A 24,825-nucleotide genomic window follows, 5' to 3' on the forward strand; every position below is an offset into this window, starting at 1 on the left:
TTCCAATTTATTCATGATGACGACAGCACCTCCTTTGTCAGGCTAGCTTCAAAAGTTTTTTTTCTCTTAATTAATTGGCCTCTCAGAGTTGGTAAGACAAGTCCCACCTATTTATGCTCTCTGTCTGTGTGTATATATATCTCCTCAATATATGTTCCATTCTATATGCATCCGAAGAAGTGGGCTGTAGTCCACGAAAACTTATGCTCTAATAAATTTGTTAGTCTCTAAGGTGCCACAAGTACTCCTGTTCTTCTTTTTAAATAGCAGAGTTACAGATGTTTTCCAATGCAGCAATCTTGCCCTCCAGTGTCATTTCTACCAGAATAAGCAGGCATAAACCCTTCTGCTAGCTCTCAGGCTGGCCAAGAATCTGGCTCCATATCTCTTTATTGAGCTTTATCTGTGGGCTGCCAGTAGTTGTCTCATTTTAAAGTAGAATAGCTACTGGCAAGATCATAATTCCTGAAGGAACCATTTCTAACAGATGGCAATTCTGTAAGCATATCACATCATGCAACACTGATAAATCTGAGGGTGAGTCTTCTATGGTCTCCAAATAGTAGGTAATACCAGCTCAAAGCTAGCTTTGGTAGGCAAAGGGGCCAACCAATCTCAAGTCCTTTGCATCTGTGTGGATCTATAGGTATCCATACTGAATCAGACTGGTTCAGACCATCTGTATTCCTCAGTACAAAAGTATTATCCTGCATTTCAAATTAAGTCCCTAAAAGATCCCAAATAAATACTGATACTTAAATAACATTTCAGGAGATGAGGTGGCACTTGAGTTCTGCATTTCTTTCTCATGATGAAAACCAATCAGATAGATATTTCAATCACAAAGCATAATGAACACAGCAAGATTTCAAATTCAATCTTTTTTTTGCTACGATGCTAACAATATAGTTGGAATTCAAATAAACGTAATCATAGCATAAACAGGACATTGTTGATCAATTTATAACTGCATAAAATATTTCATTTTATATTTGAATTAGGGATACAAATCCATTTGAGTGAGGTGGCTTCATCATTTAGAACTGACTTCAACTTTTCTGAGGCTCACTTGCATTATAGATGTTTGCCATAATATTATGATGGGAAAAATATTTATTTCTATAGGAGATCAGGCAGATGTTAAAAATTGAACACCAGCAACATGTTTTGCCCGGGATGATGTCCCTAGCCTCTGTTTGGGGGCACCGGGCATTGGCCACTGTTGGAAGACAGGATGCTGGGCTAGATGGACCTTTGGTCTGACCCTGTATGGCTGTTCTTATAAGTTTTAAAAAGCCAAAAGAAAGAGCAGAACAAATTCTCTGGCCCACTCCATTTCTTCTGCACCGCTTCCTACTTATGTCATCAGCGGAGGGTAGGCCACTTAGACCATGTCTAATTTTTGGCACTAGATGTACAAATAGTTTCATGTAATTATAACATTCATACAAGCTTCCACAAGCCCCTACCTCCTTTTCTACCTACAATCATCCAGTAAACTCAGGCCTTCTTGTATTCAATACATATTCCTCCTATAGTCCTTCACATAATCCAACCTAGTGATTCCTTCTGGCAACTGCTGAATTCAAGTCTCATGACCTCTGTGCACTCTAGAAGGTGGAAGATTTGAATTCAGGATCATTTTGGGGTTTACCTAAGGGAAGCTCTGTGGCTCGGTAATGGGAACTTCAAAGGTAGGAGGTGAAGCTAAAGTCTGCTCAATGGATATTGGGAAAGAATATGTGCTTGGGTGTTCTTGAGCAAAAGCAGGGAGACATGAGAGCTTATGGAAGGTTTTCTGGAAGATGTGGTGAGAGCTGCAGTCACACTGGCTATAGTTCAGGCTGGAATTTTGTGGCAGTTATTTCCCCAAACAGCTTTGTTCCTCCCTGCTTAGCACACACTCTTTAGAGATGATTTAACAGTTTAGAGAGAGATTTCTCTAAGGCATGAGGGCATATATGGGCTCTGCTCCAACTAACTTTCAATAAGAGCTGAGATCCTAATTGCATTTTTGAAAATCTCTTCAATATATTAGATAATTCCACCCCTTCTCAACAGTATATTCTAATAGTACCAACGGACCACTGTCAGTACAGAACAAAGTTCTGAATGTTCCAGCATTATGTGCCTGACATGAACGAGAGCTTTCTGGATATGAGATCTGACTCTGGTGGAGTGGATCCTAATGGCTCTCTCAGCCTAGTTAACTCATCCTTAAAATCTGTGTCCAGATCAAATGTCACTCTCTTGTCAAGTAAAATAATGACTTGCTCATCACATGCAGTGTTATTTAGAGAAAGGGCAACTGAGAATCAAAGTTTTCTGACCTACAGGCATTGTAGAACAGTAATTACTATTATGTTTTGATAACCAATTATATGTTTCATTTATTAATAAAGACACCCTAATTAGATATTTAGAACCCTTCTGTTGTCTCACGGGGAACACATGAGAAGCTTAATGAATAGGATTATATCCTTGTTTGTGAACTGATAACATACCAATTCCATTTCCAAGTGTGTGGTCCCTGGGAGGTCTGAGACTTTGAGGCGAGCCGACTCCCAGAACCCAGTCAAAGTTGTCAGCTAGGGAATTTTGCCAGCCACATCTGCCTTTCTCAAATGTGCAGGAAGTACCGCATTCATTCTCATCGGTATTATCCCCACAATCATCTACAAAATCGCAGCTTTGTTCTGGTCTGTAACACTTGCCGTTCTGACATTCCCAATAGCCATCTGAGCAGGAGCCTGAAAAGAAAAGAATAGGGGTAACCTAGTGAATCACACTGTAGTGCCTTCTAGCAAGGTTACTGGAAGGTTACATCTGAGACAGTTTGATACTTAGGAGGAGGAGGGTGGTCCACAGCATTTTTTTAAAAAAGTCTTTGGTCCCCCTGAAGGGCCAATCCATTATCAGTTTATTTCTTTTGTGTTTTGTGAAGAGATGGCCTAAATAAATGACTGTTTTCCTTGTAAAGCCTTTGAGGGCAAGTTCCAGCCATGCATTCCTTCACGAACAAAGCTTTCTCATCTGACTTAATTGCTGACATTTTCCTTTCATGTGGTGTAGGATTAAGCCATTTCATTTTAACTGCAAAGTTGAGCTTAGTTTAGCAGTCCCAATTTAAAAAGAAAGAGAGAAAAAGCCTTTAACTTTACAGTTTTGCCTTTTAGTGGACTTTGTGCAAGCTAGTTCAATGGGGCGGTGCTGTCCTTTTGTGTATTATTTCTGGCATAACTGAAATATAGCTTTGCTATTGTAAAGCCTGAGCATTATAGAACTCATTTCACAGGATCCATTTTCATGCTTCATATTTTCATTTCAGATCAGTTCCTGAAATGCTTTGGCTAGAAGATGGTCCCTTTAGCACATCCCTGGTCCAGAAACAGAGACAGACATGAAACTAAAACAAACCAACAAACCCCCATTGTTTTCCCAAACTAAGATCCTGATCCTGCCAAAAATGTATTCATGTGAATAACTTCACACACAGGGAGGAGTCTCACTAAATTAAACGATAATGCATATGTATGTAAAGGGTTACACGTAACCGTTGGCAGGATTAGGACCAGTTGTTGATAAAAAGCAAAGGAGAACAAAGCTAAACATTTTGGTTTTCCACTATCACTAGCCAAGTTACCAGGAGAGAAATGTGAAAAGGCCAGACTGTTCTAAGGAGCACTGAACAAATGGTTTATCAAAAAAAGAAAAATAAACTAAAGAGGTGAGGTGTAAAGCTTAGTGGAATGCTGACTACCACCAAAATTCAGGACTGTGGAAGTATTGGAAAGACAGAACCCTGCAGTCATTTAAAGAAAGGGAGAGACAGAAGATAGCTAAATGCCACTCACAATCCATTTATATCATGTCTTTGTATCTGGGTTCACTTCAGAAAAGGGGTCTCCAAGCAGGACTGACTATAAAACTAAAAGGTGCTCTGCAATCAGGGATCCAACCCTAAATAACAGAACAAACAGGAGACCGTGCAAGCTCCTTAAGAGCTCTGCTTCCTATATGACCCAAGAGGGAATAAAGGGAGAGGACCAAACATATCATTAAAAAGAACTGTCAAATGCCACGTCAACAGCAACAAACCCTGTAGTATGCACTGGAGGAAATACAATGTGGAGCTGAAAATGTGCAGGAATGTTACCAAAATCATAGCAGTCTTCTCCAAAACTGGTAGAATATCCTCAGGGATTTTAGCCAGTGTGGCAGAGGAGTAGAACTGCAGCAATTTGGTTTAACTTGTCACCCACTTGGCCTTATTCCTATGCCATGTATAGCAATGTTGATAGATTCCAAAGAGAGAGTCCTATCCAGCCCTGCTAAATCAAGGTTTACTCTATGGGGAGGAGCAGGGGCTTTCCAAGGACACAGGGGAGTTTAAAAAGCAGGGAGCCAAACTGGGGAAACAGAAGGCTTATGTGGTCTGTTTGTCCTAAGGTTTGGTAGCTAAGTGGGGTATTAGGTTGGGGCATGCATCACTGCAGGGGTAATGTTGCCATTCATCATACTGGTTTTTCTAATTCCCAACATGTACAGGTGGATCCTGTAAGGTGCTGAGCACTCTAGTCACATCTATAACTGATCTTCTCCATGGCAAGCAGGACTCCTGTGCATCACAAACATTTCAAACAACCCGTTCTCTCTCAGAATCACAATTGCCATGCTACCGACTTCCCCAAAAGAAGACAGACAAACCTTTTTGTTGCTATTCTGCATTTATAAATCTAGGATTTTGTTAGGTATAATGAAGGTGGTGGCTGCATAGCTTGGTACCAAAATTAAGCTATTTATTACAAAGATTGTACATAATATAGCAGGTGGATGTTTTTAAGAGCTAATTGTTGTAATCCTGTTATCCCTGTTTAGGTGCTTGCCCTAAGAATTTAGGCATAAATTCAACTTTCCTAGCAAACTCAGAATTCAAAAGCATACTAAAGGGTAGTGTCTGCTCCTCTCCTTGCTTTCCATTCTGCCCACCAAATGCTTAACAATTATGATCACATCTCTATAGCATTTTGTGTTCCTCTATGTCAGGGGTTGTCAACCTTTTTCTTTCTGAGCCCCCTCCCCCTCCACGCTATAAAAACTCCATGGTCCACCTGTGCCACAGTAACTATTTTTCTACATATAAAAGCCAGGGCTGTCGTTAGGGCATGGGACCCCAGACAATTGCCCTGCCCTAACGACAGGGGCCCCCATGAAGCTACATTGGTCAGGCTTTGGCTTCAGCCCCTCGTGGCAGGGCTCAGGGCCCTGGACTTCAACCCCATGTGGTGGGGCTTTGGCTTTCTGCTCTGGGCCCCAGCTAGTCTAACACTAGCCATGCTTCGAGGATCCTGTGAAACCTGCTCCCAGCCCCACAGGGGGCCCCGGACCCTAGATGAGCATTTGAGGTCCCTTCCAGCCTACCTCATAGAATTTTATACTATGAAAAAACATAGCTATTTAGTCACACAATCCACTGTAACAGATACAATCAATCAACAGGACTTTTCAGCTTGAGTCTAAGATGATGTTCTCTAGCGAGGGCATTCTCTGCCACAGGGGTTCTCAACCTTTTTCTTTCTGAGGCTCCCCGGATCCCTGGTTGGGAACCACTGCTCTATATCAGAGCGTTCAATTTGGGATTGAAAAACTTGGGAGCTGAAATGTGGAACTGGTTGTCATCTGCATATAAAAATTAACCTGGAATGCTGAATCCTGGGAAGAATTATTTCTTCCATGAAACTTTTACATGTGCTTGAGAAAAATTAAGTCCATTGAAATTTATTTTTAAGTTCTAACTTCCAAAACCCCATACTGTATGCTTCATCAGTCTCTAACATAAGGCAAAGCCTTCTGGGTATGACAGGGGAAAGTAATAATAAGGGTCTAGTTATTTAATTGAGAGAAGCATCTTCTCTGTGAGGCTAAGTAACTGTTTTCCTACAGCAATGCTCTGTAAAGATTGTTAGCAGGTGGACTTCATGCCCTTGTGTGGCAGCTGCATCAACACACTAGACTATAATGGACCCAGAGGCACTGTGTAGTGTTGTTCAGATCAATAATCTGTGAACTGAGGAGGATTTACACACTAGAGGATAATGGCTGCACAAAAGCTACTAGAATCTGTCAAGGCAATCATCACTATTTTTAAAAGGATCTGAAGAAATCTTGAGACCAGGGAGGGATTAAATTTTTATATATGTATTTGGGACTTGGATGAATAACTTGGATGTATTTTAAAGTGTCTTTAAACATATCCATTAAAAAAAAGTCTCATACAAATGTATATAGAAAAAAACAGGCACCAACAACCCATCATTATAAAGCTAAGAGGACTAACGGCGCAAACACCACTGCATTTAATTATAGACAAATAACAAGGAAAGACAAAGCCTAGTTTTATCCTACTATCCCAATGTGATTTAAAGGATTTTCATCAGTGATAGAACAACACACCATGGTTTATGGGCTGCGGTATTGAGACAAAGCAGGATATATTACAGGTGGAATGCCTACATTAAAGACTTGATCTTGCACTCTTATTCATGTAGGCTCCTTAACTTCAGTGGGAGTATTTACATGTGTAAATAAGTACTCCCATGAGTAATGATTAGAGGAATCTATATTTATGTGCTCTCTTTGCTAATCCCCCAAACACAAAGATACATCTCATGCAGAGACATGAATCCCACACTTTATCTGTTATGCCACAGTGCTAGCCTTGTTCCCTGTTTATTTGCTTTATTTGCTTCTCTAACAAACAATTTATGCTGTTTTCTGTACTGTCCCCCTGTGTATAAAACACCCTTTCTGAGCTGGTCCATATCTTCACTGCATACAAATCCCTCCTACAGATCCAGGATAACTATAAGAAACTAACTGGCTAATAATGGGTAGACTGTGGGTTCTTGGAAATAATCTACGTAACTCACCAAGACACCTTTGTACTCCCCTGATCCCTGAGGCTGCTCTGTGAATGGGCAGTGTTCCTGTGCCAAATTAGAGCAATTGGAAGGCCAAAACCACAGTCCAGGATTGGCCATGGGGCTTTCTCTCTGCTACAGTGGCAGCAGACAGAGCAAATGATATAAGAACTCTTAATTTGGGGTGATTTTTCCCCACCCCTCAGCTACTGTAAGGCTAGATTCCACCAGAGCTGCTGTGCAATGAGACAGTGCTGCACCAGGGAATCTGGCTCTGTGTTTACTGACATGACCAACCCCTGCATTGACCACTTTAATGATATGTTATTATTACTCCAAATGCTATCAGCTTGTTTGTCTTTTAGACTGCAAGTTCTTCAGGGCAGGGACTACGCCTTCTTTCATGTCTGGAAAGCACCTCACACATTGGAAGCACTATCAAATAAATAAATACAAATAATAAAGGCTGACATGGTTGAATAGATCTGTCCTGTATACACATATTCACATAGTAAAGCAGCTACCCATAAAATAGATTGAGACAGAAGAGGGAGCAAAGCACTAAACAAAGAATCTTCCTAGATATCAGTGATCTAACTTCAGTATTTTTCTAAGCTCTCGCTCTGTTTTCACTTTAATCATTTCCAACCCTGTACTTTACTTCCAGTCCACAGATATCTGACAGATAATAAGTTGTCCATGGCAAAGGTAATTACTTCTGCAGTAATAACAATTGCCACCATCTCTGTGAAGCAATCTCCGTGAAACTGGCTATTAGTAACAGCTATAACTGTTCATCCATAGTTTGCCACAACTGTAAAGGTATGTTGGACAAAAGGAAGGGATCAAATGAGAAACACAGGTTGCTAAGCCCAGCCTGGTCAATCACTGTGCACATGGATCTATTATGTTTCACAAAACCATCCAGCATGTTGGTTTAAAAAAGTACTTTACAGGTCCCTAATAGCTATTGTGGAATGAATGGGGGTTGGGGGAGGGAGCGGGGAAGGAAAGGTGGAAGAAGGAACCAGTGATAACCATTTAATGGCAAGCATGATCAGAGCTCACAAGTATTTACACTGATTAAGAAAACCCACATTAAACAAACTACCATTGTTAGCAGGACATGGAATACTTGTTTTCATTGTATTTGCACTTCATTGGATGTAGCCCTAACTGAATTAGAAATTATCTTTAATGTTTTTTTCCCAATGAAATATACATGAAAAGGAAAAGTGTCCTTTTGTTAAATGCTCCTTATAAAAGGAGCTTGTCACTTGGCAATGGTGTTAAGCCAGCTGCACCTAGAAAGCATGAAAATATAAATATTAGTGAATTAGAGTGGTCATGTATTGTACCAATAAAGATTAAAAAGAATTGAAGACACTTGCAAAGAGACCCAAAACTACTAAATTATAAACTGAAATATCAATGCTCATATACCACTGAGTTTAATTATCATTTGCATTGGTAGCCAGGGATTAATATTCTAATTAATTCCCAAGTTCTCTAATGGGGCAATTGCATGGAAAGTATGTGTGTTCCATTAGCACTTAAAAGGTTGTAGAAACATTAAATCAGCACCCTAGGTCCTTTTTTGACATATTTTTTCTTAAATAGGCTCAGCTACTATTTCTCTCAGCCAATCAAATTCCTGAGCCAGTAGTTTAGCTCTCTCCATTAGATTTTGTTGCTGCAATTTATTTCACCCCTTGGTAGTGGGGTGAAATAACTCTCCTTAAATATTTTTAAACAATGTNATTTGTTAGTCTCTAAGGTGCCACAAGTACTCCTGTTCTTCTTTTTGCGGATACAGACTAACACGGCTGTTACTCTGAAACTTAGTATACTAGTTTCAATTTCACCCAATATATGTCAAAATGTGTTGAGTCATATCTGCTTGACATAGTCATGAAAAATCTGTACTGGAATTGTCAATGATTATATACTCACAATGAGAGAGACCAAAAGACTCCATCTACTTAGTTTGTCAAAGAAAAGGCTAAAAGGCAACTTGATGATGTTCTACAATTACCTACACTGGAGAGAAGACTACTGATAGAAGATACCTCTAATCCAGTAGACAAAATATTAGAAAATCTAATGGCTGGAAGTTGAAGTCAGCAAAGCTGAAACTGAAATAAAATGCAAATGTTTGGCAGTCAGGGTAATTAACTATTAAAAAGATAACCCAGTTATGTATTTTTTGTCATCATTAGAAGTCTTTAAATCAAGACTAGATCTGTTTTTAGGCGATTTGGTCCAGTTCAACCAACAGTTATTGAACCAAATGCAGGAATTACTGGGTGAAATCTGTGCTCTGTGTTAAAGAGGAGGTCAGGATAGATGTTCACAATGGTCCCATCTGGCCATAACATTTATGAATCTGGGATTTTAATAGGTATTATAAAGGATGTGACTGCTTAGCTTGTTACCAAAATTAGTGATAGAAAATCTGGATGTTTATCCAAATAATCCATCTGGCATCTCCAAAATAGGACTGAAAATATCACAAGAACAGATTTCCTCAAGAGATTCTAGTTAGCTTAAAAAGAAAGTTGTTCCCCTGGTATATTCAGTCTATTTCAGAATCTCTGCTTCTGCATTTAGATGGAATAAAAAAGTTCAGAAACACGTTAAAATAAAATATTTCTTTTTAAAACATTATCCAAATTTTTTTAGAACCCTATAAACAGTTTGGGTTGGGACCATTTCCAGGTTTGGGCAAAGATTCCACACATCAGGGCTAGATGCCTATGCAAGAGAGTAAGGAGGAGTCTGAACCTCCCCTATCTCCCTGCACCAGCTAGCTAGAGCTTTGTTTTGGGAGTACAGATAAGCAAGCAGATGTTGTGCAACCACTAACCCTCTTCTCCCACCGGGAGCAAGTCAAGGATAGCATCAAAGAATTTGGACTGATTAGTTCTCAAAAATCTATTCATTTTCTAAAATTTTAGCTAAAATTGTATGTTTCTTCCTGTGTTTTCTCCTTTCAAATGGGTATCTTCAAAATATACTTTCCAAGGACCACCTTCAATTTAGTGGAAAATCAATTAATAAATATAATCATGAAAATGAGCAATGATATGATCCAGAATCCTTGGGAAATTGCAAGGGAGGAGTGGTATTTGACAAAACATGATACTAATTATGGCTCCATCATAAAATATTTAACACTTAGCTCCTTAACAAGCACATCTGTTTGTCCCTTGTTTTCCATTCTTAATTGTACTTTGTCATGGTTTCCATCTCATCACCTGAATTCCAAGACCATAGGAACTAAAGTATTCCGAGCCTTCTTCCTAAAAGCCCCAAAAATGTATTTGTAGTAATCTTGTACTATTTACTCATTTTGATATGATTAAACATGATTATTTAATTTTTCAAAGTTAAAAGGTAATTAAAGTGAATGGGGGGTAACGCACACTTCAGAATTATTGGGTAAATCTATAGACATCTCTAAGATTAGAAAGACAGAACTTCAAGTCACTTTCAAAAGGTTTTCTTTGAAACCATATGACTAGAAATATATTTTTTCTTAAAATGAAAGCTTGAGTTCTGCAGAACCTTAATCTATCACAGAGGCCAGAATAATTAATCAAAGGTGGAGAGTTTGACACCAATAGGATAGATAATTCAGATCTTTAGATAATTCAGATCTCTGCATTTTTTTCCCCGTGACACTTCCTCCATTATCACTTTCACTGTGAGGAAACATTACTGTAGGGTTCAATTGTGTATGTGTGTTTTTTAAAACACCATTAGTTAAAAAGAGCATTTTTCCTCAAATCCCTCACTGATATGTCCCAAGGACACAGCATCTAGTGAAGAGCTTTCATCACGATTTGTGATGCATAAAGGTAATGATATGTCAGCAGAGAGAATGTGAAAAATGCACCTCGTTTTGAAAGCAATGCTTAAAAAATTGCAATGACTCTTAAACAAAAAGTACAAAAGTACAAAACTTGTAAGTTAAGTACAGTTTCCTCCCATATTCCCTTTCAACTTCACCCACCAAACTCCCGGGAGTCCATGCTGCCCTTTTTTTCTCCTTACCTAGAGGTCAAGGAGGGTAGTAATGGGAAGGCAATATAGTTTGTAGTAGGCCTGTGGAATTCACAACTGGAAGAAACTAGAGTATACTAGAGAGTAGACACAGATGATAAATATACCCTGACTAAACTAAAAAAACCTTAAAGAACTTATTTGAATTTGCTCTTCATGTAAGACAATAACTAAATTCATGTAAAGATTTTCAAAAGCTGTGGAAATATGGAACAAGATCTGTTTGACAACAAAATACCCCAAAGATGCGGGGGGGTGGAGGAGGAATTATAATTAGGCTTTCATTACACAAGGCAGTCATGATTTTCTAATTTATCTCTTGGTATCCACTGTTTAAAAGAAGGATCTTTTTTGGTCTGACTTTCTCAAACTGTTTAATAAAGTAAACCAAAGTAGTCTCTAATATGACGGTATAGCAAGGATGGCAATGGGAGAAAAATCATTATGAAATTCACACTCTTCCAAATTATGTACAATGAAGAATTTTCATTTGTGGTTTCTATGAGAAATGCTTGTAGCTGTTTAAGTTTTTCACATCTATATAGTCACATGTATTTTGAAATATGAGACCCTTAACCCCCAACTCCAGCCACTATTCACCACATAAAAGAGCCAGAGCAGCATAAAAGCACCCTAAAAAGCTCTATATCTGGCCAGGAGAAGATTTCCCTGGTATAGGAACTGTAGAAGACAGCTGAAAAGTTGTCTCTTGAGGATCTTCCTCCCAAACCCCAATGCAGAGTTATATTGGTGGGGTGGGCAGCACACAGCACTGTGAAAATCTCTGTAGGCAACGCTGGTTTCTTTAGGGTAATCCAAGGAAGCTAAGTTTTGACTGGGCCTCTCCAGCCTCTGGAGTAGCAGCCCTCCTCTCCCTGGGCTAGGAGCTCAGTGCTGTGCCTGTTAGGGTAAGTGTACACTGCAGTCATGGGGTGTGACTGCAGCTCATGTAGACATACCCAAGCTAGCTATAGTCTACTTAGCTCGGATACTGGAGCAGTGAACCCATGCCAGTGTGGGCTACACAAGCCTATCCAGAACCCTAGACATTTGTCCAGTCTTCAAAAGGGAAAAGATAACAAATAATGTTCACAAATCAGAGGTCAACACTGATTCTGAATCTTTATTCAGTTTCAATCAACCTTACAAGTGAAATACAATGTAGAATTTAGGTTTCAACAAAACAAGTATGTTGATTAGATTATTGTCTGCACTCCAAACTTATCTGGAGTGTGAATAATACTGTCCAGATGAGGGAGGTTGAAATTGTGAGGGTGTTGCTAAAAGTGGTTAGGCATCAGTGTATTTAAACTCTTTAGCAATACTTGTCTGAAGTTGGGTGGAGGAGAATCTAAAAAGAAGCCCAAAGCTGATTAGAGTAAATCTCTTGACCCCTAACAACTTTTCATCTCTCAGTGCTCAAAAGGAATAAGACTCAGGATTATCCCATTCCACAGTGTGAATTTACAAATCTCTCTGTCCAGCCTGGACATAATGCCATAGTGAGCTAAAAGGAACATAATGATTAAAAGATGCAACTAATGCCCTGAGCAACCTTCCACTCACCTTTGATCCCTCAATTGAAAGGTCAATAGGTAAATACAAAATATCTGACTCCTGGTGGAAGGTACGGACATCAGCAACCCTTTAATCACTAGATATCTCAAAGTAACATGTAGCTTTTAGTACTTTAAATTTCTCCCTTATTCGGGTTCTATTGTATTATTGTTTGTTCTTATACTGTGAGAGGTGATGAACAGTATACCTAGAAATCTAGCATGAGCGGTGTGATTCAACCTTACAAAGCAAAGTAAATTGCATTTGAAACTGTATGTTAAAGCATCAGGAGTTTCCTTATTCATAATTACTTATATTTCCTAACCCAATTAAGTAGTTTTTGAGATTATGCCATCTCACAAACAGCAGAAGTTTTATCACTAGATAAAATTGTTTAGACAAAAATAATTTAACAGTTCATGAAATGTGTTAGTTATCCCCATTTAATATCAGTCCAATTCAGTAGAATTTTATATTGCAGTATGTGATGATAGTTATTAATTATTATTATTAACAGAACATATCAAATATTCTCAAAGTACTTTATAAATAGTCATAATTTCTTACAATACCCTCCGCGGTAGGTAAGTATTAGTACATTCATTTTACAAATGACTAAATTGTGAACAGAGCAGTAAATGCCCAGGTTACACTATGAGTTAATATCATAGCTAAGAGTCCTTTCTCCCAATTCCTTTTCTAAACACTAGACCACAATCTGTTCACATTAAAAACGTGTTTAGCAAAGCCACATAAGTCCATCAACTATTGTAAGGAGCAAAACATTATTTGACAAACTTTGGAAGATACCCTGTCCCACCTCAGGCCATTACAACAAACAGGACGCACGGGGGATTGCAAGACTCCCATTGATATAATGAGAGATAATTTAGATCTGGCCCTAAATATGTAAAGGAATATTTGCTGAAAAATGAAGGCCAGTTACTCTCAATAACTTTCCTATTCCCAAAATCCATTTTAGGAAAGGGTTGTTCCTGGAACATTTAGTACCAGTCAAAACCCGGATGGGATTTCAGAAGGCCACTCCCATCAGCAGCCAAAAGAATACAAGGAACATAAAGGGTGAAAATCCTGACCCATTGCCTTTAATGGAACTAGGAATTCATTCAAATGTCTGACATGCCTTTGGAAATAGGTTCAACTAATATATTTACTTGCCTTAAATGTGATTCTCCAGTGATTCAAAATAAGAAAAAGTGGATTATTTGTAACCCTCAGTAACTACCCTTCTCTGAGAAAGAATGAAAAGGGAACTGAACAGGAAAGTATGAACTGATCCTGGATAAAATGAAAACCAACTCAAAGCTCCCCACAAAACTCATATTCATCTGACCCAAACCCTCATTTAAAAGTTAAACAAAACCTTTCCTGGTGTTTTTCATAATAAACCCTTTTTGAAGCTAATCATACATTGCTGTATGTGGGCGGGCTAACTTAAAAAAATATTTTTAAAAGATCCTCTGCATTTTATATGTTTTGGCTCAGACCAGAAACAAAGGTGCCCAAATCCCACAGTATTTTTGCTACCCTTTTGCTGACCAAATAGGTCTCATTTGTTTGGAAAAGATCCAAGTAGACATCCACATTTTGGGTGATTATCCAAAATGATTCTCCAAATCTTTCAAGGTTTACATAGCAATAGATCATGTACTGTATACACAAGAATAAATTGGAACACTGCATTGCAGCCCAGCTAAATAAATCTCTCTCCAACTGGCAATTTCACCCCTTAAAACTTTGTTTGTGCATTAAGAGGCAAGCTCCTGTTTCCAGAACTCACCCTGAATAACTGGGCTGGGTGGTGAGTAATTCTTCAGGGGGTTAGAGTGGAAGGAATTATCTTCCCCTGGGCTGTGGTGTTGTGGAAGAACTACTATGTGGCTGCAACTTCAGCCACATGGATGGATTAGCTTTGTACCCCTGGTTTTGCACCTACATAGGTATCTCTGTCCAGGAGATCTGAGTAATGGTGAATCCACATATCTCCAAATGGTCATTGCATGGAACCATGCAGGGATCCTTCACAAAGCTGGGCTCTGAGGAGCATGGAGCAGAGGATGTCAAGCAAATCCATCCCAGTCTCTACCCAGCATAAAACCAATAGCTCTGCTACAGGCAAGACCTTGAATGAGAAAAGGGGCTAGATTGGGGGAGAAAATGGCTTTTGTTTGTTAGTTTTCCCCTCATTATTACAGAGCAATAATATTTTTTTCTTGGATAGTGGAGCTTTAAGGGTCAAATAGCTAACTGTTTATTCCTGACTATTACACAAAGTGACCTGTTATCTATCATTCTAATTAAGTATCCTGTATCCTGACTGTTGTGGCTACAATGTAAGCAAAAGTACACAACGTAATAGACAATAACAAAAGTAATGTATAAATATAGAAAGGGGCTCAGTGCAGCTGCATTGTGCATTCACAATGGAAAAAGTATTTTCTTAAACAAAGAGGTTCATTATCTGTCTGCTCAGAGCATAGGATATGTGTTATTTTGTTGCGGAGTACTAAAATATTAATTAGGGCTGTCAAGAAATTTTAAAAAATTAATCACGATTAATCACACCATTAAAAAAAATTAATTGCAATTAATTGTGCTGTTAAACAATAATAGAATACTATTTATATAAATATTGTTGGATGTTTTCCACATTTTCAACTATATTGATTTCAATTACAATACAGAATACAAAGTGTACAGTGCTCCCTTATTACACTGCTCTATAGCCAAAATGCTTCTGAAATAAATGTAGTCAAACTTTACTAATTCTGGGTCACTGAGAACGAAAATGATGCTTAAAATTGTTGATTGGCTCTAGATTTCAAGATATGCTATTGGGTCAGTATATATGACCCTTGACTTGGGAATGGTGGAGGATAAGTGAGTTATAAAGGGAAGGGATCTCAATTTAAACCAGAAATGATTAAAATACATCTTTGACTGGATCTATGAATAAATCTATGACTGGGTTTGGACAGTACTTGCTTTTTAGGCAAAACAATGAATGATGCAATCTGAAGCTGGTATTGTGTCATACATTATATAAATTGCATCATGTTATTCCTAGAAGTTATGGATGATGCAATCATAACGAAGCTTACATCACTCTGCTGAACAAATTGCCCTAGATCAGCTCTAGAAATCATACAGTGTCGTGCTCTCTTATTTGTCAGTGTTTGATTTTGCAAAGGGACACATTTCTGTTTAGCCAAAGTGAGCAGAGATGCCTCGTACTTGTGTGAACAGTGCAGATAACTTCTGCTATGTTTGTGGTGAAGTGACTTTCGCATCACAAAAGCACAGTATAACCACTATGGTTAAGGAAGTCTATCACCTTTATTTTGGCTGCAAAATTGGAGATCAGGACAAGAGGTGGGCCCCACACATTATGCTGCAACACTTGTGCAACAAATCTTCGCCAGTGGTTGAACAGGAAAAGGAAATCTATGCCTTTTGCAGTGTCAATGATTTGGAGAGAGCCAACAGATCATACCAGCAATTGTTACTTCTGCATGGTGCCTCCAGTTGGGAAAGGTGTGTCAAAGAAGAAAAAGTGGACTGTGCATTATCCAAACATTCCATCAGCTATACGCCCAGTACCCCACGGAGAAGGACTGCCGGTTCTTGATGCACCAGAATCATTCTCACTTGACTCAGACGAGGAAGTGGAAGAGGATGAAACTTCTGGTCCTGAACCATCAATGTCACAGGGCCCACATTTTCTCCCATCCTCCTCCTCTGAACCACACCTCATAACACAAGGTGAACTGAATGACCTTGTCAGGGATTTGGAACTACTCAAGAGTAAGGCAGAACTGTTGGGCTCCAGACTACAGCAGTGGAATCTCCTGGCAGGTGATGTTAGGGTTTCCATGTTCCGTGACCATCAAAAGGATCTTGTCCCAGTCTTCTTCATGGAAGGTGATCTTGTAGCCTGCAACAACATTGATGGTGTGATGGCAGCCCTCAACATCGTTCACAATCCAGATGAGTGGAGACTGTTCATTGATTCATCGAAGACGAGTCTTAAAGCTGTTTTACTGTATAATGGCAATGTTTTGCCATCAATTCCAGTTGGTCATGCAGTCCATATGAAGGAAACCTATGACAACATGAAACAACTTTTGAGGTGCATAAACTATGACCAACATCACTGGCAGCTTTGTGGCGATTTGAAGGTTGTTGCTCTCTTGCTTGGTCTGCAGACTGGATACACAAAGTACTGCTGTTTTCTCTGCGAATGGGATAGTCGTGCAAGAGATTCCCACTACATCAAGAAAGACTGGCCACTCCGACAGTCATTGGAGCCTGGGAGGAAAAGTGTTCAGCATCCACCACTTGTTGAATCAAGGAAGATTTTGTTACCACCCTTACACATCAAGCTGGGTCTGATGAAGAACTTTGTCAAGGCCATTGACAAAACACAAGCAGCTTTCAAGTACCTCCGTGGAAAATTTCCAAGGTTAAGTGAAGCTAAGATAAAGGAAGGTGTCTTTGTTGGTCCTCAGATTCGTGAACTTCTTCGAGATCATGCATTTGACCATTCACTGCGTGGCAAGGAAAAGACGGCATGGAAAGCCTTCCAGTTAGTGGCAATAAATTTTCTCGGAAACAACAAGGCAGACACCTACAGGTTGTTGGTGGAAAACCTCCTCAAGGCATACAAAAGCCTTGGTTGCAACATGTCTCTAAAGATACATTTTTTTGCACTCTTATCTAGATTTTTTTCCACCGAACTGTGGAGCAGTGAGCGATGAGCACGGTGAGCGATTTTACCAGGACATTGCAACAATGGAGAAACGCTATCAGGGCAAATGGAGCCCATCAATGCTTTCAGACTATTGCTGGAAAGTGACAAGAGATGCTCCATTTAATGAATACAAGAGACAAGCCAAGAAGTGCCGAGTAGACACTGAATAGGACTAAACTATGTACATAATAGTTTTTTGCCTTTTGTTTCATAATAAATTTTATTTATATAACCCTTTTGCTGATTTTTAAAGTGTTACATAAACAGGACAGGTGACATATTATCATGTAAAGCAACCATAAACACATGAAAAGACCTAGGTTTACAATTTATGATTAAAACTCTACTATCTACACAATATACATAGACATAAAATGTAAAAACTTAAATATCTTAGAAACAGTAGCCAATCAGTTGTTTTAATTGTCATATTTGAGTTCAGCACATCAAAATACATAATAAATAGCACATTTTATCTCTGAAGCAGACGACGTCTCAAGAATTGTAGACCACTGTCATAAGTACTTTCACTGTAAAAATAAAAGAAATAGTATTTTTCAAATAACTTAATACAAGTACTATATTGCAATCTCTTTATCATGAAAGTTGAACTTATAAATGTAGAATTATGTACAAAAAATAACTGCATTTTTTAAAAAATAAAACAATGTAAAACTTTAGAGCCTACAGGTCCACTCAGTCCTACTTGTTCAGCCATTTGCTCACACAAACAAATTTGTTTACATTTGCAGAAGATAATGCTGCCCCCTTCTTGTTTACAATGTCACCTGAAAGTGAGAACAGGTGTTCGCATGGCACTGTTGTAGCCAGCATTGCAAGATATTTACGTGCCAGTTGCACTAAAGATTCATATGTCCCTTCATGTGTCAACCACCATTCCAGAGGACATGCTGATAATGGATTCTGCTCGATAACAATCCAAAGCAGTGCAGACTAATGGATGTTCATTTTCATCATCTGAGTCAAATGCCACCAGCAGAAGATTGATTTTCTTTTTTGGTAATTCGGGTTCTGTGGTTTCCATATCGGAGTGTTGCTCTTTTAAGACTTCTGAATGCATGCTCCACACCCAGTCCCGATCAGTTTTTGGAAAGCACTTCAGATTCTTAAATCTTGGGTCGAGTGCTGTAGATATGTTTAAATATCTCACATTGGTATCTTTGCGTTTTGTCAAATCTGCAGTGAAAATTTTCTTAAAATGAACAACATGCTGGGTCAACATCGAGATTGCTATAACATAAAACATATGGCAGAATGTGGGTAAAACACAGAGCAGGAGACATACAATTCCCCCCCCCAAGGAGGTCAGTCACAAATTTAATTTACGCATTATTTTTTTAATGAGCGTTATCAGCATGGAAGCATGTCCTCTGGAATGGTGGCCAAAGAATGAAGGGGCATATGAATGTTTAGCAGATCTGGCACGTAAATACCTTGCAACGTTGGCTACAAAAGTGCCATGCGAATGTCTGTTCTCACTTTCAGATGACATTATAAATAAGAAGTGGGCAGCAGTATCTCCCATAAACGTAAACAAACTTGTTTCTCTTAGTGATTGGCTGAACAAGAAGTAGAACCGAGTGGACTTGTAGGTGCTAAAGTTTTACATTTTTTTTTTAGTGCAGTTATGTAACAACAAAAATCTACATTTGTAAGTTGCGCTTTCATGATAAAGAGGTTGCACTACAGTACTTTATATATATATATATATATATACACACACACACACACACACACACACACACAGAAGCAGGAATGCTCTATGTATGTAAATACAAACCTCACATTAGAAACACAAGAAATGCCTCAGACAACTGAATATGTACAAGATAAACATTTATATTGGGTGACATCATATTCTAAATGGAGCGTGGTAAAATTTTTCAACTGTAACTTTTCTTCAGAAAAACTCAGATTTGTGTCCACTAATTTCACTAATTCATGCTGAATTTGCCAGCTTGTTTTGGTAAAAAAAATTGTGAAAAAAAAAATCAAAATATTTTCCTTCAACATTTTTCAGCATCAAAGGTTTCAATTTGAAATCACTTTATTTTTAAATTTCCTTCTATTTAATTTTAAAAAATTTAAATAATTTTAAAAGCTCATATTTGAAACAAAACATTTTGTTTTGTGTCATACTAAATGTTTTATTCCACCTGAAACTATTCATTGACGTTTTGATTTGTAAAAATTTTGAAAAAAAAATCATTTTGGGGGTTAAACTGATTTTTTTTAATTGCCAGTGAAACAAACAAACAAAAAAATCAATTATTCACACAGCTTTAGTTTTAAGACATCACCCCAAATTTCCGACATACATTGGGCACAGTTCTTCACTTTTAGTAGAAAATCATTTCCTTTAGTCAGCTGATGTTGATTATTCCCCTTAACTAGTTTCTTAAGACAGTTTTCATTGTATTGGTACTAACCAGAGTGCTGGTGATGCCAAAACATTTAAAGAGGCTTAAAATAACAACTCTTCTCCTGGTTACAGAAAACTCCAAATAGTACTAGATAAAAATGTGTGGTCCATGCATTCTATTGTTTTATAGATTTTTATATATTATATACATATATATATATTAGTAAAAAGATTATTTTCCATGACCTGAAATGAAAGCATTATCCTCAAGCAGTGGCATTCTGAAGATATTTTTGTCCAATTGGAAGGCAGCATTCATTGGAACGCAGCATTCATTGGAACTTCTGCTTTCCTTTTTTCTCTCTATATCATTGACAATAATTCTTTGGAAACTAAATGATAAACAAAACTGGAGAATGTAGTATACCCGATGGTTATAAAAACCAGCTATTAGAAGACAGACATTTGCCTAATATTGTGCTTGCATCTGGCCTTGCGACTTAATTCAGCCGTGTGCAATGAAATTTACTGCAAACATTTGCACAGCAACTCTTCTATCATACAAGGCATATTCTGTTCTTTGGCAAACCATGTAAATTATAGTTTACATGCCCTCAGGCTTAGACATAATAGCATCAAGGTAACAGAGCTGTATATCATTTTATATAGCCAATTCATAAATTTCTTTATTAAGAGGAAGAAAGCAGTATTGATGAATGCATCTAGGTGGTAAAATGCTGGTGTTGGTTAACTTACATGAAACAGTCTTTCATTAGCTCAGATTTCAGCTACATTAAAGTCTTTGAGAGAAATCAAAGCCATTTCTGTAAAGCAAAATAGATTAAACAAGAAAAGAAAGCTTGGCTGGCTTTTCCCCCTAGGCTATGGATTCTTTTAATCCCATTTATTTCCATCATCTTGGTTTTTTAAAATCTATTATAATAATTATTATTATTAGGGTGATCAAGTGATTAAAAAATTAATCATGATTTATCGTGCGATTAATCGTGTGTTAAACATTAATGGAATACCATTTATTTAAATATTTTGAATGTTTTCTGCATTTTCAAATATATTGATTTCAAGTACAACACAAAATACAAAGTGTACAGTGCTCACTTTATATTTATTTTTTATTATAAGTATTTGCACTGTAAAAATAAAAGAAATAGTATTTTTCAATTCACCTCATAGAAGTACTCTAGTGAAATCTCTTTATCATGATAGTTGAACTTACAAATGTAGAATTACACACAAAAAATAACTGCATTGAAAAATAAAACAATGTAAAACTTTAGAGCCTACAAGTCCACTCAATCCTACTTCAGCCAATCATTCAGACAACCAAACTTGGTTACAAATTGCAGGAGATAATGCTGCCTGCTTCTTGTTTACAATGTCACCTAAAGCAAGAACAGGCGTTTACATGGCACTGTTATAGCCAGCGTCGCAAGATATTTACGTGCCAGATGGGCTAAAGATTCACATGTCCCTTCATCTTCAACCACCATTCCATAGGACATGTGTCCATGTTGATGATGGGTTCTGCTCAATAACGATCCACAGCAGTGTGGACAGATGCACGTTCATTTTCATCATCTGAGTCAGTTGTCACCAGCAGAAGGTTGATATTCTTTTTTGGTGGTTTGAGTTCTGTAGTTTCCACATCTGAGTGTTGCCTTTTAAGATTTCTGAATGCAAGCTCCACACCTCGTCCCGCTGAGATTTTGGAAGATACTTCTGATTCTTAAACCTTGGGTCGAGTGTTATAGCTATTTTTAGAAATCTCACATTGCTATCTTATATGCGTTTTGTCAAATCTGCTGTGAAAGCGTACTTAAAACAAACCTGTGCTGGGTCATCATTCAAGACTGCTATAACACGAAATATATGGCAGTTACATCTCCCCCCCTCCCCCAAGGAGTTCAGTTACAAATTTAATTAACGCATTATTATTAACGAGCATTATCAGCATGGAAGCATATCCTCTGAAATGGTGGCCGAAGCATGAAGGGGCATACGAATGTTTAGCATATCTGGTACATAAATACTTTGCAACCAACTTGTTTCTCTTAGCGATTGGCTGAACTAGAAGTAGACTGAGTGGACTTGTAGACGCTAAAGTTTTACATTGTTTTGTTTTGAGTGCAGTAATGTAACAACAACAAAAATCTACATTTGTAAGTTGCACTTTTATGAAAAAGAGATTGCACTACAGTACTTGTATGAGGTGAATTGGAAAAATACAAAAAAGCAGTCAAAAAAGCTACAGGATGTTAGGAATCATTAAAAAAGGGATAGAGAATAAGACAGAGAATATCTTATTGCCCTTATATAAATCCATGGTACGCCCACATCTTGAATACTGCGTACAGATGTGGTCTCCTATTCTCAAAAAAGATATACTGGCATTAGAAAAGGTTCAGAGAAGGGCAACTAAAATGATTAGGGGTTTGGAATGGGTCCCATATTAGGAGAAATTAAAGAGACTAGGACTTTTCAGCTTGAAAAAGAGGAGACTAAGGGGGGGATAAGATAGAGGTATATAAAATCAAGAGTGGTGTGGAGGAAGTGAATAAGGAAAAATTATTTACTTGTTCCCATTATATAAGAACTGGGGCCACCAAATGGTTTAAAACAAATAAAAGGAAGTTCTTCTTCACATAGCGCACAGTCAACCTGTAGAACTCCTTGCCTGAGGAGGTTGTGAAGGCTAGGACTATAACAGGGCTTAAAAGAAAACTAGATAAATTCATGGAGGTTAAGTCCATTAATGGCTATTAGCCAGGATGGGTAAGGAATCGTGTCCCTAGCCTCTGTTTGTCAGAGGGTGGAGATGGATGGCAGGAGAGAGATCACTTGATCATTACCTGTTAGGTTCACTCTCTCTGGGGCACCTGGCATTGGCCACTGTTGGTAGACAGGATACTGGGCTAGATGGACCTTTGGTCTGACCCGATACGGCTATTCTCATGTTCTTACTATTTCTTTTATCATTTTTACAGTTAAATATTTGTAATAAAAATAATAATATAAAGTGAGCACTGTACACTTTGTATTCTGTGTTGTAATAGAAATCAATGTATTTGAAAATGTAAAAAAAAATCTCAAAATATTTAATAAATTCCAATTAGTATTCTATTGTTTAAAAGTGCGATTAAATTTGCTACTCAGTTCAATTCTGGAAGTAATAATAATTAGGGCTGTCAATTAATCGCAGTTAACTCATGCGATTAACTCAAAAAAAATTACTCTTTTAGCTCAGTTGTGAATGCTGATCTGTGGCTCCACAGTATCTAGAAACATGCTGTTTGAGAAGCCCCAGCCCTAGCCTGAGGCGATACAAAGCATTTCCTCAAAACTCTTCTTGTATGAATCTGGCCCAGATGTCCTCAAGTGGGAATTACCATGATACCAGTTGTAATTGAGCATCAAATATGAGTCCGATTCCTTGACTCTCATTCTGCATTCCTGAATATGTCACTCTTAAAAATTATTAGCTGCAGCATGTGCAGTATCAATGCTGTGAGCAGCTTCACTGTTGTGCAGTGGACAAGAATGGTGGTGGTGGGGCAGGACACCAGAACAACAAAAGATCTGCTCAGAGAGGCAGAGACTAAGGATCTGTTCCAAAACCAATTAAAGTCAAAGGGCTCCAAGGGGCCATAGTATCTCAGGAGGCTTGGGAAGCTCTCCTTATCATTGGTCTTAGATTTGTTCTTGTTGGACTGATATCCCCAGTAAGATCGTTCTGAGGCTTTAATATGGTAGCACAATTCTTCACAAATCTCCAGTGGTAGATTTAGGCTTGGTCTACACTACCCCCCCCAATTCGAACTAAGGTACGCAACTTCAGCTACGTGAATAACGTAGCTGAAGTCGAAGTACCTTAGTTCGAACTTACCTTGGTCCACACGCGGCAGGCAGGCTCCCCCGTCGACTCCGCGGTACTCCTCTCGCCGAGCTGGAGTACCGCAGTCGACGGCAAGCACTTCCGGGTTCGACTTATCGCGTCCAGACTAGACGCGATAAGTCGAACCCAGAACTTCGATTTCCAGCCGTCGAACTAGCTGGTAAGTGTAGCCAAGGCCTTAGATAGTAGCCGCTAAATCTTAGGAAGGTCTTGAGCTCTCTGTAATTATCTGGGTGCGGCCATATAGTGAGCCCTTTTATTTTATCTGGATTAATACTCGCACCCTCCTGAGACACAATGTGACCCATGTATTTGACTGATGTTCTACTGGCATTTATCAATTGAAAGCTTCAGTTCAGAGGCTTCCAACTGGTCTAGCACTTTAGAAGTGGGGTATGCACTCAAACAGATAGAAACCTAAAAGGATAGATGAACGCTGTCTTCTCCTTATCTGCTTCTCCCAGAGGTATATGATAGTATCCACTTCAAAAATTCAACACAGAGAATCACTGCCTCCCTAGCAAACAATCCAAGCCATCTTGTACTCATAGCTTGGTGTACTGGTCAACTACACTGTGCCTATTTAGAGTTCGGTAGTCAATATACATCCCGATTTTCCCACTCTTCTTAGGGACCCCCACAATAATAGTGAAGGCGTATGGACTGTGAGATTCTTCAACAATGCCATCTGCAAGCAGCTGAAGATAAGGCCGCACATCCTCCATCTCTGAGAGAGCAATCTTCCTAGATCACTCCCTGAAGGGTTCTGAGTCTTGTAGTCTGATAATGTATCCCACTCCCTTTGCACATCTCAGATCCTACTCATGCAGTGAGAATACCTTGGACCTTTCACAAAGTTCCTTCCTTAGACAATTCCTCCAATCCTCAGGCAATGGCGAATCCCCAAAGTCAAACCTTGCAGGGTCTATCATTATACACTGGGCTTCACACTGGGGTTCCATGATCGTTTTGGGCTCAGAGAGGTCTGCTATCTTCTGCCTTTGTTTCACTACAATATCACAGCCTGTTTCATTAGCAATCAGTATAGTTACCTTTCTGGGGGTAAGATTATGTACCTCCTGGTGATCAGTGCTCCTCCAGGGAGCACTCCTTCTGTCAGCTGCTCTACCATTGTTCACGTCCTTTTACTGCCTTTTAGGCAAGTAGTCATGGCAGGCACTTCTCTCGGTTCTTGCAGGTACCACTAAAGGGGTCA

General features: G+C 38.6%; 1 protein-coding gene across 1 annotated transcript in view; it reads right to left on the reverse strand.

Moving 5' to 3' along the window:
* The window catches only part of MALRD1 (MAM and LDL receptor class A domain containing 1), a 371,329-nt gene that overhangs the window by 190,859 nt on the left and 155,645 nt on the right, over nucleotides 1-24,825 (reverse strand). Inside the window, exon 18 of the mRNA XM_034760318.1 lies at nucleotides 2,505-2,750. Coding sequence (XP_034616209.1) covers nucleotides 2,505-2,750 — 246 coding nt within the window. The remainder of the gene's footprint in view (nucleotides 1-2,504; nucleotides 2,751-24,825) is intronic.

The sequence above is a fragment of the Trachemys scripta genome, chromosome 2, assembly GCF_013100865.1.
Source record: "Trachemys scripta elegans isolate TJP31775 chromosome 2, CAS_Tse_1.0, whole genome shotgun sequence".
NCBI lineage: Eukaryota > Metazoa > Chordata > Testudines > Emydidae > Trachemys > Trachemys scripta.